The 15,326-nt window shown below is 52.8% G+C and overlaps 1 protein-coding gene across 2 annotated transcripts in view; it reads right to left on the bottom strand.

The window, feature by feature from the left end:
- Positions 1-3,390: 3,390 nt before the first annotated feature.
- SEPT3 (septin 3) overlaps positions 3,391-15,326 on the bottom strand; it is a 12,409-nt gene continuing 473 nt past the window's right edge. Inside the window, exons 2-10 of one of the 2 annotated variants that reach the window (XM_009322032.1) lie at positions 10,170-10,361; positions 9,792-9,920; positions 8,971-9,052; positions 8,456-8,593; positions 7,977-8,094; positions 7,436-7,531; positions 5,247-5,346; positions 4,723-4,774; positions 3,391-3,514 (exon numbers count right to left, since the gene is read on the bottom strand). In XM_009322032.1, the coding sequence (XP_009320307.1) occupies positions 3,391-3,514; positions 4,723-4,774; positions 5,247-5,346; positions 7,436-7,531; positions 7,977-8,094; positions 8,456-8,593; positions 8,971-9,052; positions 9,792-9,920; positions 10,170-10,361 (1,031 nt within the window). The remainder of the gene's footprint in view (positions 3,515-4,722; positions 4,775-5,246; positions 5,347-7,435; positions 7,532-7,976; positions 8,095-8,455; positions 8,594-8,970; positions 9,053-9,791; positions 9,921-10,169; positions 10,362-15,326) is intronic. The other variant, XM_009322039.1, reaches the window with a different exon arrangement.

Genomic DNA, 15,326 nt, shown 5'->3' with positions numbered 1-15,326 from the left:
ACCGCAGTGAGCCGTCATTAGCTTGTCCTCACGACTAACCACAAATACTAGTGCCTACGCGCAGCGCCGCTGGCTCTTCTTGCTCCCTGCTCACAGCACGACCGCGCCTGCCGTGATGTTCGTTACCGTCTCAGCCTAAATGGAATTTGTCCAGTGTGAAAAAAAGACCTTTTGGATTTACCGTGCATTGCAAAATTTTTCAGGTGGTTTATGTAATGGAGAGTTCGTGAGTCTCTGAATGCAACGCGTGGGTACCGCTGGTGTAAGGGTGAGCCTCTACCCCCCTATGATACCGTTCAAGTGATAGCTCCGAGGGGAACATCTGACATGCTGTGGTCATCCTGGGACTCAGCTGGTGGCACACAAGAGCTGGGACCCATTCAGGCTTTTCCCAGCTTATCCATTGGCAGAGACTTTTTCCCAACATGATCTCCCACTGTTGTGCAACATGGGAGATTTTTGATATTTGCCATTTGTAGACTTCGGTAGATATGCGGATACCAGTAGGATGGTTGTGTGAGCGGATGGCAGTGAGGAATACCTGAGCTTGCTTTTCTCAGTGAGCTTTTATGGGTCCTTTAGAAGTAGTCCATGATCTGACAGGAAATTACAGAGCAGAGCTTAAAAACCACCTTATTACAACCAAAAATTCCTAACCATATAGGGCAAAGCACACAGCCTTGTCCTTGCAATCCACGTTACAGGCAAAGGAAAGTCTCTCTTCTGTTGCATGGTGATGCAGCCCAGCGGCAAGAGGGTTCCTCCAGAGCAGTCGCACGGCCACCAAAGAGCTGTGTGAGAAAGCAAGTGCAGGGAACAGCTCCGCACGCCCCCGCTAAAGACAACGGAGCGTGGCTTCGTGCTTCAGTGCAGTGAAGAAGAGGAGCCCTGGGGGAGTCTTTCCTATTGCACTGGGTTTAAAACATTATGTAGAGGCTAGGCAGGAGCAGCCACAGCACAGCAAGCTGAGAAGAGGCTTCTGGCAGCCGGTGATGCTGGGGACATCTCCACACCTGGCCGGCTGGTGGAGACAACCTGGGGGGAGGCTTTGACCCCGCGTTGGGCTGTGGACGGCCAGTGTGGGTGGCAGGATGGGTAGCAGCGTAGCAGGATGGTTTCTGCAGGGTCCGTGGTACGGCTGCTGGCACTGGTGACGAGGCTTTTGTTCTCTGTGGGGCTGAGGAGGCCTGGTGCAGGTGGGAAGGCGGGTGCAAGGCTATATGCACATGCTGCATACCGGAACACCGGGAGCTGTGAACATGGGGGGTGAAAGGACTGCGAAGGGCCGGTGTGGCCCTCACGTCCTAGCGGTGCTGAGAATGGCTGATTTGTGTGGACAGGTGGGAGTGAGAGTGAAGAGACCTTTGCTTTGCAGTGACAGCACCAGAGAAAGCCACAAGATGGACATATGCTCTTAGACAGTTTTGCTAAGGCTTGGAGCACCCTCTTCCCAGCCCTGGCCTCCACACAGCTCTGTCAACCAGCCTCCGTCCTGGCTTGAGTCCTTCTCTGCTGTTCCCTTGCTGGGACCTCTTCCTCCTTCCCGCGCCAGCCTTTCCAACCCCCATCCCAAACCCATCGCACTTCCCCTTACTCGCAGCGCTGCCATCCCGTGCCACGGCATTCTGCACGTGCATTTTAAGTGCAACCGGCTATTCTCCTGGAGGTGACAACCCCTGCCAGCCATGTGACATGCTAGGTGACAGGCAGACACTGCCAAACTCAGGACATCTTGTGATTTTCTCCCCTCCTCCCTTCTGCCCAGCCAGCCCTGATGCTTTCCACCTGGCTCAGGGACATCCAGAAAGGAGCTGACACTGGCTAGACACGAGCATGTAGTCTTCAGTAAAGCTGTGCCGCTTTCTGCTCCTGGGTCTTTACCTTCCCTCCCCGTCCCCTCCAGGGGAAGGTAAAACAACAGCTTCTCAACAGGACACAAAAGCACATTGATGAGGAGGTGTGAGAGCTTGGGAGAGGGAGAGGGAGGAAACAGCCTGGAGAAGAGGAAGATTCAAATACTCTGAGAAATGGAGAGACAGAAAGGGTCAAGAGCAGAGAAAGTGAGATAGAGAAAGAAAGGAAGGAAGAAAGCTATGGAGGGCTAAAAGGGAATGAGGACGAAAGCACAGGAGAGGAGGACATGGAAGCTGGGAGGGCAGTAGGAGGGCAGAGGAGAAGCACAAGCTGAGACTGCTGGAGTAGCAAACGCAGCCATTTCAGTGAGGAGGAGGTATCTCTTCTGTTCCCACCATCAGTGGAGACCCAGGGAGACACCCTGGCCCAGAGCTTCTGAATCCACGGCTCTTTGCACTCCTCCGAGATCCTGAAGGCCCTGTGCTGAGTGGGGCTGCCCCTGGGGGAGTTCCCCGCAGGGACCCGCCGTGGCATTGTCTTCCCTGCACTCCCACAGCAGAGGGGCCGTGTTGTGGGGGAAAGGTTTGGCCGGGACCTGCTCAGTGCTGGTGGAGAGAGACCGCTGCAATGGGGGATGAGGTGGGGTGACCTCAGGACAGCTTGGTCTGATCTGCACAGGATCAAAAGCCTGTGACACAAGCATGGCTCTTGATCTTAGTGCTGGGCAGGGTGAATGCACCCTCTGCAGCAGGAACACATTCTTTTCCTCTGGGTTTTGCTTCATTTGGAAAATATTGCTGTTTTCCCCAAGTACTTTGATGCTTCTCAAATAGATGCTACAGCCCAAGAACTAATTCTGTCTCCTCCCACCGGTCACTTCCCCTGAACCGCAAAACATGTCAGTCTGTTGCTTTTCCCATCTATCCACTTCCAAGCTGCCATTTCTCCCCTTGGGAAGCCACAGCAAAAAATGGGGATAAAATGCTGGGCCACCATGCCCTCAGACCAACCAGCTGCCTTCCCACCCACCGAGGACGCAAGAGAAATCTCTGCTGCCATCACTTGAAGACACTGCATGCACCGACTCCACCATCTCTCCTGCAGTCTCTCCTTGCCATGTCTCCAAGTGATAAAAACAGGACCACAGCACGCCCCACACCTCCCGTCTCCGAAGCCCTCCTGCCCCCAGAAATCCTTCCCCCCCAATCCCTATTTCTCCCAGGCAAGACACTCAGCTGAGACACAGAAACGAGAGAAAGGAAGATGACGGACAGTCCGCTGTGCAAAAAACAAACCGAGAATGAGGACACTCTGGGAAGGACGGGGGAGATGCCTTTGGTCCCTCTCCGGCACATAGGTAGGCACACGCATGCACTCATGCTCGCGTCCTCTCACGCACATGGGCAGGTCCACTGCCACATGCTTCAGAGACAGGCCCGTGGCAGAGTCAAGGGTAGCAGGGGTGGGTTGTCGTATCCAGAGACACCGGGTGACAGCGGGGGTGGGTGGGGGTGGGGGTGTCATTCACAGGTTACTTTAGGGGTTTTCCTCTGTCCCGACAGTCATGGGGGGCAGCCCTCCGTTGTCATTCAGCCGCTTGGCCCTGTAGGTCTCATAGTGGATGTTGTGGGTCACTTCTTTTAGGTCCTGAAGGTGGGTCCTGCAGGGGACAAAGTGAAGATGGGGTTGGAAAGAGGATACGATAACCAATATCAGCACAGTCAGTATTAATCTTCTGATGATAATTTTATTCCCTGAGACAAATGGAAGATTTCTTCGGTCAGTCTGGCTAATGACCGTACCCCTCTTTCTGCATGGATGACATGGGTGCCATCATACACAACTGAGAGCTGGAGGATCAGCATTCAAGAACAGGTACACAGGATGCAGGATATGGGCTGAAATCCCTGGCTGTACTTGCCAGTGTCCTGTCCCTCTCACACCTGTGCCAGTGGGACGGCTACTGGCCGTCCTGGTGTGTCAGAGCAGACATGGGCTTAGCTCATCTGAAGCGGAGGTGAGACAAGGAAGCACCAGGAGGGTGTATCAGGTCCACTGCAGACCATAACCTGCAGAACATAAGCTTTGTGATGATCGCTTGGTTAGGATGTTTTTACTGGAAGACTTAGGGAAAGCATGTCTGCTGCAGAAGGTATCACAGAACAAAAAGAGGGCAATAGGGTGATGTCAAAGCATTGTACCTGGCCAAGTGTCTCAGTACCACCATACCCACAGCTGGAATGAGCCACAGGGCTCTGGCTTTGAAGTGTGTTTCCCTTATTTTATATTTGGTGTTGTTTTAAAACCTGATTGTATTTATAGGGAACAGAGGTGACCCTGGATCTGCAGCTCTTCTACAGAATTTGGGGCAGATATCACTTGGGCTGAGACAACTTCATGAAACAGAGTAGAAATAAGACAGGACAATGAAAGCTGAATGAAATATGGAGCTTTTCACTTCCAGGTCATATGTTCCAGCACATCCCTCAACCTGGTAGGACACATGGTCTAGGATGTCGTCGTGGCCTCTTTCTCACCGACTCCAGCCCAGACCTGTTGTCAGCAACAAGCAGAAGTTGTTGCAACCTAATATTCTTAATGGGATATAAGGGGGGTGGTAGTACCCTGCTTTTCTCCAGGCATCCAGCTCATACATGAAAACTAGCACCTACTTGCCACAGTGGTCATGTAACAAAGAGAGGCACGAGAGTATCTACCCCTTAACTCAATCCAACCCTACCCCACATAAGCTTTCACTGCCTGAAATGTACTTTATTTTCCTTTCCGTAGGGGCTATTTCAATCTAAGAGGGTCTCAGGAAGACTCCCTGCTCATCAAGAGCAAACTGGTGCATGACCATGGCCTTACCTGATGACAAAATCTCGAAGTAGGGCAAATTCACAGTGAGTGAGGTTTTCCACTGAAAAGAAAGCAAGCAATTGTTACGTTTGATTTTTTTCAACAACCCCTTTGTGGTTACAGAGCATGGGAAGGTCATTGCCATGGGGCAGGGTTCCAGGTGGGCAAAGCCTGCATACTTCAGAAAGGACAGACAGTTGTCTGAATGCCACACTGCCAGGCATTGAGGATACACGCTAAGAGGTGCTGAGCAGTCACATGTGAATTTTCATTTGAAAACCGAGGCAACCTCAGGAGCTCAGCCTCACACACAGTGGTGTTTGGAGTGGCTCCAGCTTCTGCCAGTTGGCGGTAGTGGTACCGCATTGACCATGGCAGTTCCCTCCCAGCAGAGCTATTTGAGAATTCTCCTCTTGCTTGGGTTCAAAAAGTTTATCGCAAAAGGGATGGGAAGGTAGCCATGGGACACATTATCTGGACCCTTGTTTATTACTGGGGCCTGAAGAGGTACTTTCAGCTCCCAGATTTTTTACCTTCAATGATTCCCCAAGGTGTTTTTCTGCCCAGGACTCTTTTGCCGTTCACTTGGTACTCCTTGTCGCTGCCCACTACTGCGAAGGGCATGCTTTCCTGCTGGGGAGAGACATGTGGAGAGACCTATTGAACCCATTCCAGAGAGCAGCACCATCACTGTTCTCCATCCACCTTTCCTCCTCTCAGCTCACTAAACACAAGGCCTTCTCCAAGGGAAGAGGTTCTCCAGAGCAACACTTCACTGGCTGTCCTCTTCACCCGTCAGTGCTATCCCTAGCACTTTGGGCCCTTGATTTACAGGTGTCCTTGCACTCCCCTAGCTTAGTGGGTAGCTTGCAGCAGTGCCAAGGGCTCTGGAGCAGGGGGCAGAGCTTTTCTGCACCCATCTCCAGCATTTCTGAAGAGGGGGATGACCAGAGAAGTACCTTGGCGTAACCAGGAGAAGGTCTGTCAGCCCAGGGCTGCTCATATGGATAGTTTGCGGTGAGTATTTCTCACCAAGTTTGTACTTCTTCACCAGAAGAAGGAGAGGACTCAAAATAATCCTCCCCAACAACACCCATGAACATTCAACAAGTTTAATGGCTGAAATGGTTGCACTGAGGAAGGTCGGAAATGGGGTAGGGGTGCAGCTTTCCTGGGAAGTGGGACAGTAGGTGAGGCTATTGGGGACCCAGATATCTCTAAGCACAGGGGGAAACCATCCGTTTCCAGAGCACAGGGTGCAGGAGACCCGGCTATCCATAAGTTTGTGCAGATGTTCATAGATTTACTCTGCTTTATAGATGTCCCTGGGCCTGGGAAGAGACTGCAATTACCACAGGAATGGACGTTAAAAAGCAGTTTATTTCTTATGTGTGAGACTACCCAAACCTAGGGCAATGATGCTGAAGTGCAGAACAAAATGTGGTGCCCTCCTCAAAACCAGTAACAGTTTGGAGAAGAAGCAAAACCCATCTAGTCTTCTCCAGCTTGTGTGATGTATTGCCAAATGGGAAATGATTAATTAAAATGGGGAAGGTGGGAACTTCTGTTGGGGCTGTGACAGTTGAGGGAGTTGAAAGGGCAAGTGTCAGGCTGCAATGCAAGACCCCTGGAGTTTCTTGAGGACTGCCACGGCGGCCAATCTATTTTCATTAATGGCCTAGCCACAAAAATGATGAGTGGTATAATTAAATGCACTAGCATCACAAGGCCAAGAGGTGTTGTCAGTACAAAGGCAGACTGGGTTATTATCGAGGAAGATGTAAGTTTGAGGCACAAAGAGCAGCATTTAGAGAATAACATCAAGAATTTCTGCTACGACTTCGGAGCTCATGAACAAGCAGCAACTGAAGGAGCAGAAAGACCTCACGTGCTAGTCAGTCACAAGATGACCATGAGCCACCAGTGTGATGCAATTGTTTAAAAAGCACATGTGGTCCACGGGCTTAGCAGTTCCAATCTCAGAAGAGACGGGGGAGCATGGGGTACCAGCACCAGTGCTAGAAAATCAAATCAAACCGGAGCAGGCACAGAAAAAAGTGACTAGGAGCATGGAGTACTGAGGAATGGGAAGCTCATCCAAAGGAGCTTGTCTTCTTTAGCTGACCAGAAGGTCAGCAAAGGATAATATTGTTATCTATAAATGCCTTGAGTGGTGGAGGGAACCACTAGGTAGGAGAACTGCTCAAGTCAGTGTTGGCACAAGAACACAGATATAATCCTGGGTACAACCTGGCCATGAACAAACACAGGCTGGAAATTAGGAGACAATTTCTAACGCTCTGAGGAGGGAAGGATGGGACAAGCCTTCTCACAGGGGCTGGGGGAGCGAAGAACTGGACTGCTTTCAGGTCGAGTTTGGTCAGCAGATGAGAGGGCTCATGGGGCAGTTGTTTGGGACAGAGGCTGGACATCAGCCACACACCAGGCCCCTTTGGTCCTTAACGGTGGCCAAACAGAGCATTCAGCAAGAGGAGGTGAAACATAGTCCTTCCTCACTCAGCCTTCATAGCACCCTAATGTAGTAATGACAGGGACAAATTAAGCTGGGAAGGAGGAATGACCATCCCTTACATCCATTGCATCTTTCATTCAGGGACCATGAAGCACTTAAAAACTTCTAGTGATCCATGTCTGTTTTACATGCGTTAAATATGACCAGCCCTCACCCCTCCTTCCCCTCCCACAATAAAATGTTTCCTACCCTGATTTTGTCGTTCTCTGTTTTATCCTCCAAGTCCTCATCGAACTCTTTCTGGGGGTAAAACTCGATCCCATTTACTTCTAGCTCTTTGCGCACCTGGGCAGGAAGACATTTTGGAGCACAAAGCAATACAAACCTGAAGGGAAGGCAGGTGGGACAGCCAGGCAAACACATCTGGGACATTCTTCCAGTGGGCAGGGACTGGAGGGATTGTCCCCAGGGAAGTGTGCGGCAAAGTGAGGACACACGGCAGCAATGATGAGTCTTTCTTCCCCAACCCCGGTTACTTGTCTGGCTCTGCAGTTCCCGTGACAGAGCATATCACGAGATGTCACAGGGATACAAACATTTCTTCCCCCTCTAACAGATGCTCTCAGAGCCATAAACAGCTGCATCTTCAGGACTTACCCACCAACCCAGCGTTGGACTCTGTGCATGCCCTGGGGACTGCGCTACAATCCCAGGAAGAAGGATACCTCCCATTTCTCCCACCTTCAAGCCGGGGCAGGGAAGGATCCCGTGCAGGAGAGGAGATACTCACTCTTTGTTTGAACTCGGTCTTCTCCTCCAAGGTCATGGTGTCAGCCTTGGCAATAACCGGGATGATGTTCACTACCTTGCTGAGATGTTTCATGAACTCCAGGTCCAAAGGCCGCAGGCTGCAGCCCAAGGGGGAACAACATGGAAGGGGTCACTTTACCCGCCTTGCCTTTCGTCCTAGTGACTCTCCCAGCATCAGGGCATCAGTGAAACCTCCCTTGTACGTACCCCACTTGCTGCCACCATGCTCTCATCTCCTTCTTCCCATCCATCCTGCCCTCTCCCCAAAAACAAAGTGGCGTTTCTCCTGCCCTTGTTATCCTAGACCCTTTCAAGCCCCACAGCACCCAAAGTTAAGCTAAACAGTGGCCAGCCTCGCAGGCAGGACCTGTGGGTCCATGGCTGAGATGGAGCAGTGCAGGGTATATATCTGCCACAGGCACCAAGGGCGTGAGGAAGGATGAGGGATGGTGTACGTACGAGTGGCCCGTGGGAGAGATGAAGTAGAGGCAGCAGTGCACTCGCGTGTCTGGAATTCGTTTCTTCCTTGCAATATTCACCTCCTCTTTCAAAAATTTTTCATATTGCTCGTTGATGTATTTCTCAATAGGCTCCCAGCTGTTAAGGTGGGGGAGAGAGATGAATAGACAGGTACAAATGTCCTCATGTGCCTGCCTACAATGTTCCCGGCTCTGACAGCAGCAAAGCAGGCTCAGGCATAAAAAATATCCACCAGAAGCATCTTGCCACCAGCAGAGATGTTTAAGAGTTTCTGTAACTGAGCACAGAAATAGGCACTTGCTATGTAATGTGTGCCTACCCCCAAGCATGCACACTGACCCACGGTGTTCACAATTCCACATCCCCATTACTGGCCCCCCTGAGTGCAATAGGATCCCAGACATTTTCCAGGCCAATTAGATGAGAGTCAATCCATATACCATCTTAACTCCAGCCCTTTCTGGGACACAAGGCCTTGACCATGTAAAACTCACCAGTTCTCGTTGTTGATCTGGTCCCCAAATCCTGGGGTGTCGATCACTGTCAGCTTCATTTTGACACCACCTTCTTCAATGACTGGAGAAGAAATTGCAAACAATCATACGCCTCCCTGGGAACCTGCTCCATCATGAAACATGTCTCTGTACCCTACAAGGGAACAAGAGCACTCTGCCCTCATCCCTGCCCAGCAAGCATGACCAGCCCAAGCTGGATAATGCGTCAATAGTTGTGACCCCCACTTGCATTTCTGACCCCAAATTTTGGTAACCTCTGCACCAAAGCCACCTTATACTACTCTGCCACAGGAAAATGGATTTGTGCTCAGTCTGTGGCCCAGAGGTAGTACTTACCTTGTACAAATTGTCCTCCCCTCCAACGCATCATCCTGAATCTGAGATGACGCTCATTACTCTGCACTGCTGTAGAAGCTGTGCTGATGCTTTGCCACAAGATGTGCTCTACCATGCTTTGGATGGGACCAACCAATGCAATTTGTATAGATCACTAAGCATCTGTAGGTGGGAATGACTTACAGCAAGGCTTAATCCACACATGCAGACTCATGTCTTGGCAGAAGAAATATCTATAACTCTTTTTCTACCCCTCACTTTTGGCTGTGGCATCAGTGGCATTGCTGTTTAAGAAAAGCCTTTGGCTGGGTCTGAGGCCGTCTAAAACTGGCACTTGTCCTTTAGCTTCCCATGGAGAAAGGGCTGCCTAACAGCAAAGAACTGTTTGCATAGACTACTGGGGTCTTCTGCAAGACTGTGCTGAAGCATCAGTATTGCCTCCACTCCAGCAGCCTGGCCCTTACCATGTCCGATGGCTTTGATCTCCACTGTCTTGGGGATCTTCTCCTCCCGGTTCCAGCCCGAAGATTTACGGCTCACCTGGGATTTGAAGAGGGTGTTCACCAATGTCGACTTTCCCAGTCCACTCTGACCTGAGGATTGTAAAGAGGAAGCTTGTGTCGTCTGCCACAGCCCGGTGATGACAGCAGGCTCAGGGGATGGAGCCAGGCTGGCAGGGGAAGGGGCTGTAGGTGTCTCCTTGCCTTGCGCAGGCTCTCCTTTCCCCCAGAGCAAGCACTGTCTGCTCCCTCATGCCCTCCCTGCAGGGCTCGCTCTCCCACCTGGCCTCATAGGATAGTCCCTGGCCATGGTTCCCAGTACCTCAGCTGGTCCTTGCCTACCTACAACCATGATGTTGAAGTCGAAACCTGTCTTCATGGTTTTCTTGCGCATCTGCTCAATGATGGTGTCAATACCGATGTAGCCCAGCAAGTTGGCGTTAATGCCCATGGGTTTCATCGGTACGACTGGTTTTTGTCGCGGCTCTGGGACCAGCTCAGACATGGCTGCTTCGTTTTTGCTCTCCACTGGCCCTGCATGGGGAGAAAGATTGAAAAATCATCATTGAGGTGTAACGAGGACCTCCCTGCTGACCTGTCACAGGGGCTGAGGGCAACTTTGAGCATCCATTTCAAGGGCTACTGAGGATGACTGAACGGCAAGATTTTAGCAGTAAGGCTCTTCATGGAGGAACACCTACTTGAGTTTCCAGAACACCCTTCTATGTATCACTCCAGATGAGGAGGTGGAGAAGTGGGGCTTGTTGAGCATGCAACGTATTGATGGCTACCTCCAAACAGCAGGAGCAGACACAGTGAAGCTGGCTGGGCTCTTATTTGGGTGCCCAAAGCTCTGTGTGTGTCTCCTCATTTTTGTCTCCCAGTTCTCACCAGGATCACCAGTGTTTTGCCCCTCCGAGCTTAGCATGAAATTTGCGATGGAACAGACTTTCAAAAATTATCATGTGTCAAGTCCCAGCATTGAAACAGAGTTTGGGATTTACCGTGAGGACTTGCAAGCTTGGCCCTTGCCAGGGGCAGCTGCATTACTGGCTGTGATGTGCAGGCCCAGTTCCTCAGAGGAAGGCAGTGGTGGAAGTGCAAAGCATGGCCACAACCTCCGCACTTGCTTCCCACCCGCAGATTGATAGCTTTTGTCATGCTCAAGAAATTAATCATTGTGATCAATAAACTAATCATCTGCACCTTTCCCTCCTCACCTCCCCCTCCTCGCTTCTTCCATGTAAAACAAAGGGGCAAAAAGAAAGGCCCTGCGGGCTTTCTGGCCTCCCCAACTCTTTTTCGGGTGATGGCACACACTGCTTGGGGCAGGCCTCCTCCATTTATCTCCGTCTCTTGTCTCATTAGTGAGTAGCTCCCACCCGCTGGGAGGAAGCTGGAAGTTGGGAGAGGAGAGGGCACGGAAGAAAAGCTGTAATTGGTAGGAAAGGGAGGTGTGAGGGATGAATCTAGAAAGGAAGACGAAGGGGATGGGAATCAAATACCTTTCATACACAAACCAGCTGCAAACTAGAGCCTCTCCCACTCTAATTACTTGACTCCCCCATGCTTTGTCTCATTAGATGGTTATTTTTCCCGGACAGGGACAGCATGTGTTTTTGCTTGGTAAGCACTCTGCTTATTTTGGATGCCACTTCAGTTAAAGTATCTCACACTAAATTATCCCTTTCCATCATTTCAGTGGAGTTTTTCGCTCCTCTCAGCAGAACCCGCTGGCTGCAGAGGAGCACATGAGCGGCAGGGCAGGCGACTGCCATTTGGTGGGTGACACATGCCTCTTGGAGAGGAAGATGACTCAGGGGCCACTGGGCTGGGGACACTGACAGCACCAGTCCAGGGTCCCCGTGACAGCTCAGCCAGGTCAGGCAGAGGCAGGGACTGGGGGGAGGTCAGAGATGTTTTGTTCAAGGACAAGGTTAGGCTGCAACAGGCTGCATGGCTGGCTGGCGATCCTGCCTAGCATTCCCACATCAAAGTTCCTGTGCAGACACAAAGGGCTGCTCAACACAAGGAAAAATTTACATTTTATATATAAGCTTTAGTATCCCACTATCATATACTGGGGGTAGACCTTGCAGGAGGGCCACCCTTGGCAAGGAGAAGGGTGCCTCCACTCAGCTCCTTTTACACCGCTTGGGAAGTCTTTTATGTTAAACTGGGAGAAGGGATCTTCCCTCTGTGTGAGAGGACAGCCACACAGCCACCTGTGCACAGCACCGTGGGTAACGTCTGAAGGGTCTCGTACCACCTTCGTTCCACCTTGCCGGCAGGGGAGAGGTCTGCCAGAGGATGCCCCCCCCACCTCCTCTTCCCCACCGAGCGGGGGCATTCTGAGCTATCATCATCCTCTCCTGAAGCAGCGAGCAGCACCCTGGGGGGACCAGAGCAGAAGACGGACTGTTGGCTTGAGCCAGGCTGGCAATCTGGAGCACCGCATGCTGCCGGACAGCTGCCGGAGGAGGCAGCCTGCCGAGCCGAGCACTTCTCGGCTGCAATCCGCTCTTACACCCGTCACAGCTAGTCTGTGCCTTTCCTACTGACAAAGCATCCCCTGAAGCTCCTGTTGTCTTTTTCCAGCTTTCTCAAAGCTGCTGCCAGCCAGGAAAGCCCATCTTTGGCACAGCACGGAGGGCCAAGCCAGCCAGCTCTCCTGCACCCTGCCCTTTGCTCATCCTCTCCCAGGCTGGCCCACGCCACTTGTACCGTAGTCGCGTGGCTGTGCCTTGCCCCTCATCCTGCTGCAGCATCCTCCAGTGCACAGCCCACACAGCCCTGCTGGGGTCCCACCTACCCGAGAGAGGGAGAAGAGGGATACAGGGGATGATGAGAGGACGTGGGGCAGGGGGCTGTGGCCCCAGTGAGGCACTTGGCTACTGTAGTAATGGGAGCGAATAAACCCCGGAGGTGGATAGGGAACAGGTTGAGGTGGGAAGAAAGCCCAGATGAGCAGCTGCATGGGATGGGTGCAGGACCTGGGCCATGCGGGCTGCGATCCCTTTGCTGCCCGGGCAGTAGCTTGTCCTCAGGTAGTCTGTGGCCCTCCGCTTTATTCCTTCAACTCCTTGTTCTTACACAGGGAGGAGGAAGGAGGGAAGTTGCTGGCAGCCAACCTCAAGGTTCACTAAGATGTTTATAACTCATCCCTCAGTCTCACCGAGGGATGCTTTGTCCAGAGCTGGCAAATGTTGCTAACTCTGCTGTGGACATCATAATACGTGGCCATCTCTTTGCAGACTTTGCTGCTGGAGCCAGGAGCTTGCAGTGGCTGGAGCAGATATTTCAGAGTCAGGCTCCTGAGCACCTATAAAAAGCCCTGAGACCAGGAGAATAGATCTCCAGAAGTCTCCTTAAACATTTCCTGGATTTTATATCAGTGATGTTGCCCTGGGCGTTTTGATTTTGGATATTCAAGGTCTCGGGGTAGACAACCTCCCTTTCTCCTCTCGGTCACTTGCCTTCCTCTCTGTGTGGGGTGCCTTCCCATACAGCCTCAGGAAGGGAAGCCCCCATTTTGCAAAGAGGTACCCAAGGGCTCAGCTTTCTGCACATGATTTTCCACCTCTTGACTCCCACCGAGAAATCCAAGGAGCCAACTGAGGAACAGCCTGCTGGGGAGGTCAGGGTGTACAAAACCGGGACCAGGGCTATGAGAGGCACCTTGAGGCATGAAACGTGTCTACTTGGTCTCCTGGGAATGGCTCTGTTTCACATGCAGTAATGCTAATGCTGCTATGAAGCCTCATTAGCGCTCTGACTGACTGGTCAAGGGGTAGCATTATGCATCCTAGACACATCCTGTAGCCCCTCCAGCTGTCCCCTGTAATGAATACATGATAGGGCACTATGGCCAGTACAGCTGATAATGAATAGAGGGTTAGCCAAGGTTAACCACTTACATCCGCTGTTTGCATTGCCACCCTTTTCCCTGCTGCTTTGTTCTGTGTGCTAAGCGAAGCTCACTTAAGAGGGCAGTTGCTGGTGATACCTCTGCTGCCCGGTTGCCGGTGGGAGGCGGCCCGGGCTGGGCTGCTGGGGGATAATCTCTGGCTCACAGGAGATGCTTCACTCAGCTCCAGAGCAGGGAGAGGTGCAGCATCTGGGGCCGGGGCAGGCAGGGCCAGAAGGGCAACGGGTGTCCGGAGAGATCCCAGCGGTCCCAGCTAGCTCCTGCTTCTGACACCCACCAATCCACCCCAAAACCTCTCCCTGGAAGGCTGGTGCACGTGGCCAGCAGCAGACACCACTACCACAGCGCACCCTTCATCTTTGCCTGTATCTGATGTTTCCAGCAGCTAGCTGGGGACAGAGGTGGCCCTGCAGGTCCCTTAGGGGCTCAGGTAGTGGGGACTAACATCTACTCTGCCCCGATAACCCAGATACAGTCACATCCCCTCCCCCTGCCTTCCCGTCCTTTGTCTGAGTGGCAAGAGGGAGGGAGGGCTGCAAACAGACGCTCGCCACAACCCAGCTTCCAGCAAGGAAAGGCTGTTTAACCCCCATGTAACACATGAATGGCTTCGCTGCAGCTCTCCTCCTGTGCGGCACGAGGCTGTCCCGCTCCGGCTGGAGGCAGCGATCCAAACACGCATCTCACCCCAGCCCTTTCCACCCGTGTGGCCCCAGACCCACGGGCCCACTTCCTGCAGACATGGAACAGAGAGGAGGGACGGGTTCAGAGGCTGAAGGCGGCTGGCAGGAGTGGGCCTTTGGCGGGTGACGCCAGGTCCCTAGGAAGGAAAGCAAGCAGCCGCTTCAGTAGCACAGCCTCCCTGGGGCTTGCAGGCATTAGGATCTGCTCCTTGCTTCAGATCTGCAGAGATGCTGGACTGAGAATCTCTCCACTGGAAAAATCCCTTTCCCCCCTCAGTTTCTGTGATGACCCCAGGGCATTTCTCCCAGCTGTGCAGGGCAAAGGGCGAGCCCTGCCAGATGCACTGCCTGACTTCAGGGTGCAGAACAGAGCCATTCTTCTCACCAGATCTTTTTGCCTGGCCTGAGGATCACCGGGCATTTCGCGTGAGGCAGGGAAACTCACCCCAGCCCTTTGGGCTGCCGCAGCCTTCCCGGCAGCAACCTTTCTTCCCCTCAGTGCTCTGCAGAGGGCTTGGGCAGGAGCCTGGCTCTGCCGGGGCCGCAGTGAAATCTAGGGCAGTGTGTGCCGAAGCCTCTCTGGAGATGCAGGAGCTGGAGGTGAAGGGGCTGGGCACGTCCCCAGTCCAGCTACCGCAGGGTTAGATGCTCGCCTCAGCCCTGGCCGTACCCTTGGTGCCGCTCCCCAACCGTGCAGTCCTTACCCCGTAGCCCGGCTCGCCGTCTGGGTGGCCCGGCTGGATCACAAGGCAAGAGGGTGCTGAGCACCCCTGGACCAGGGTACCCATGCCACCTCAGCTGCCTGTCCCCCTGCCCGCCTGCCGGTGCCGGGGCTCCCTGCCCACCCGCCCGCTCCCGCCCCGATGGCCCGGGAGCAGCACAGGCCGG

Source organism: Pygoscelis adeliae, unplaced genomic scaffold, assembly GCF_000699105.1.
Source record: "Pygoscelis adeliae isolate BGI_AS28 unplaced genomic scaffold, ASM69910v1 Scaffold60, whole genome shotgun sequence".
Taxonomy (NCBI): domain Eukaryota; kingdom Metazoa; phylum Chordata; class Aves; order Sphenisciformes; family Spheniscidae; genus Pygoscelis; species Pygoscelis adeliae.
The sequence above is the reverse complement of the archived record's forward strand: the minus strand, read 5'-3'. Positions and strand labels throughout refer to the sequence as shown.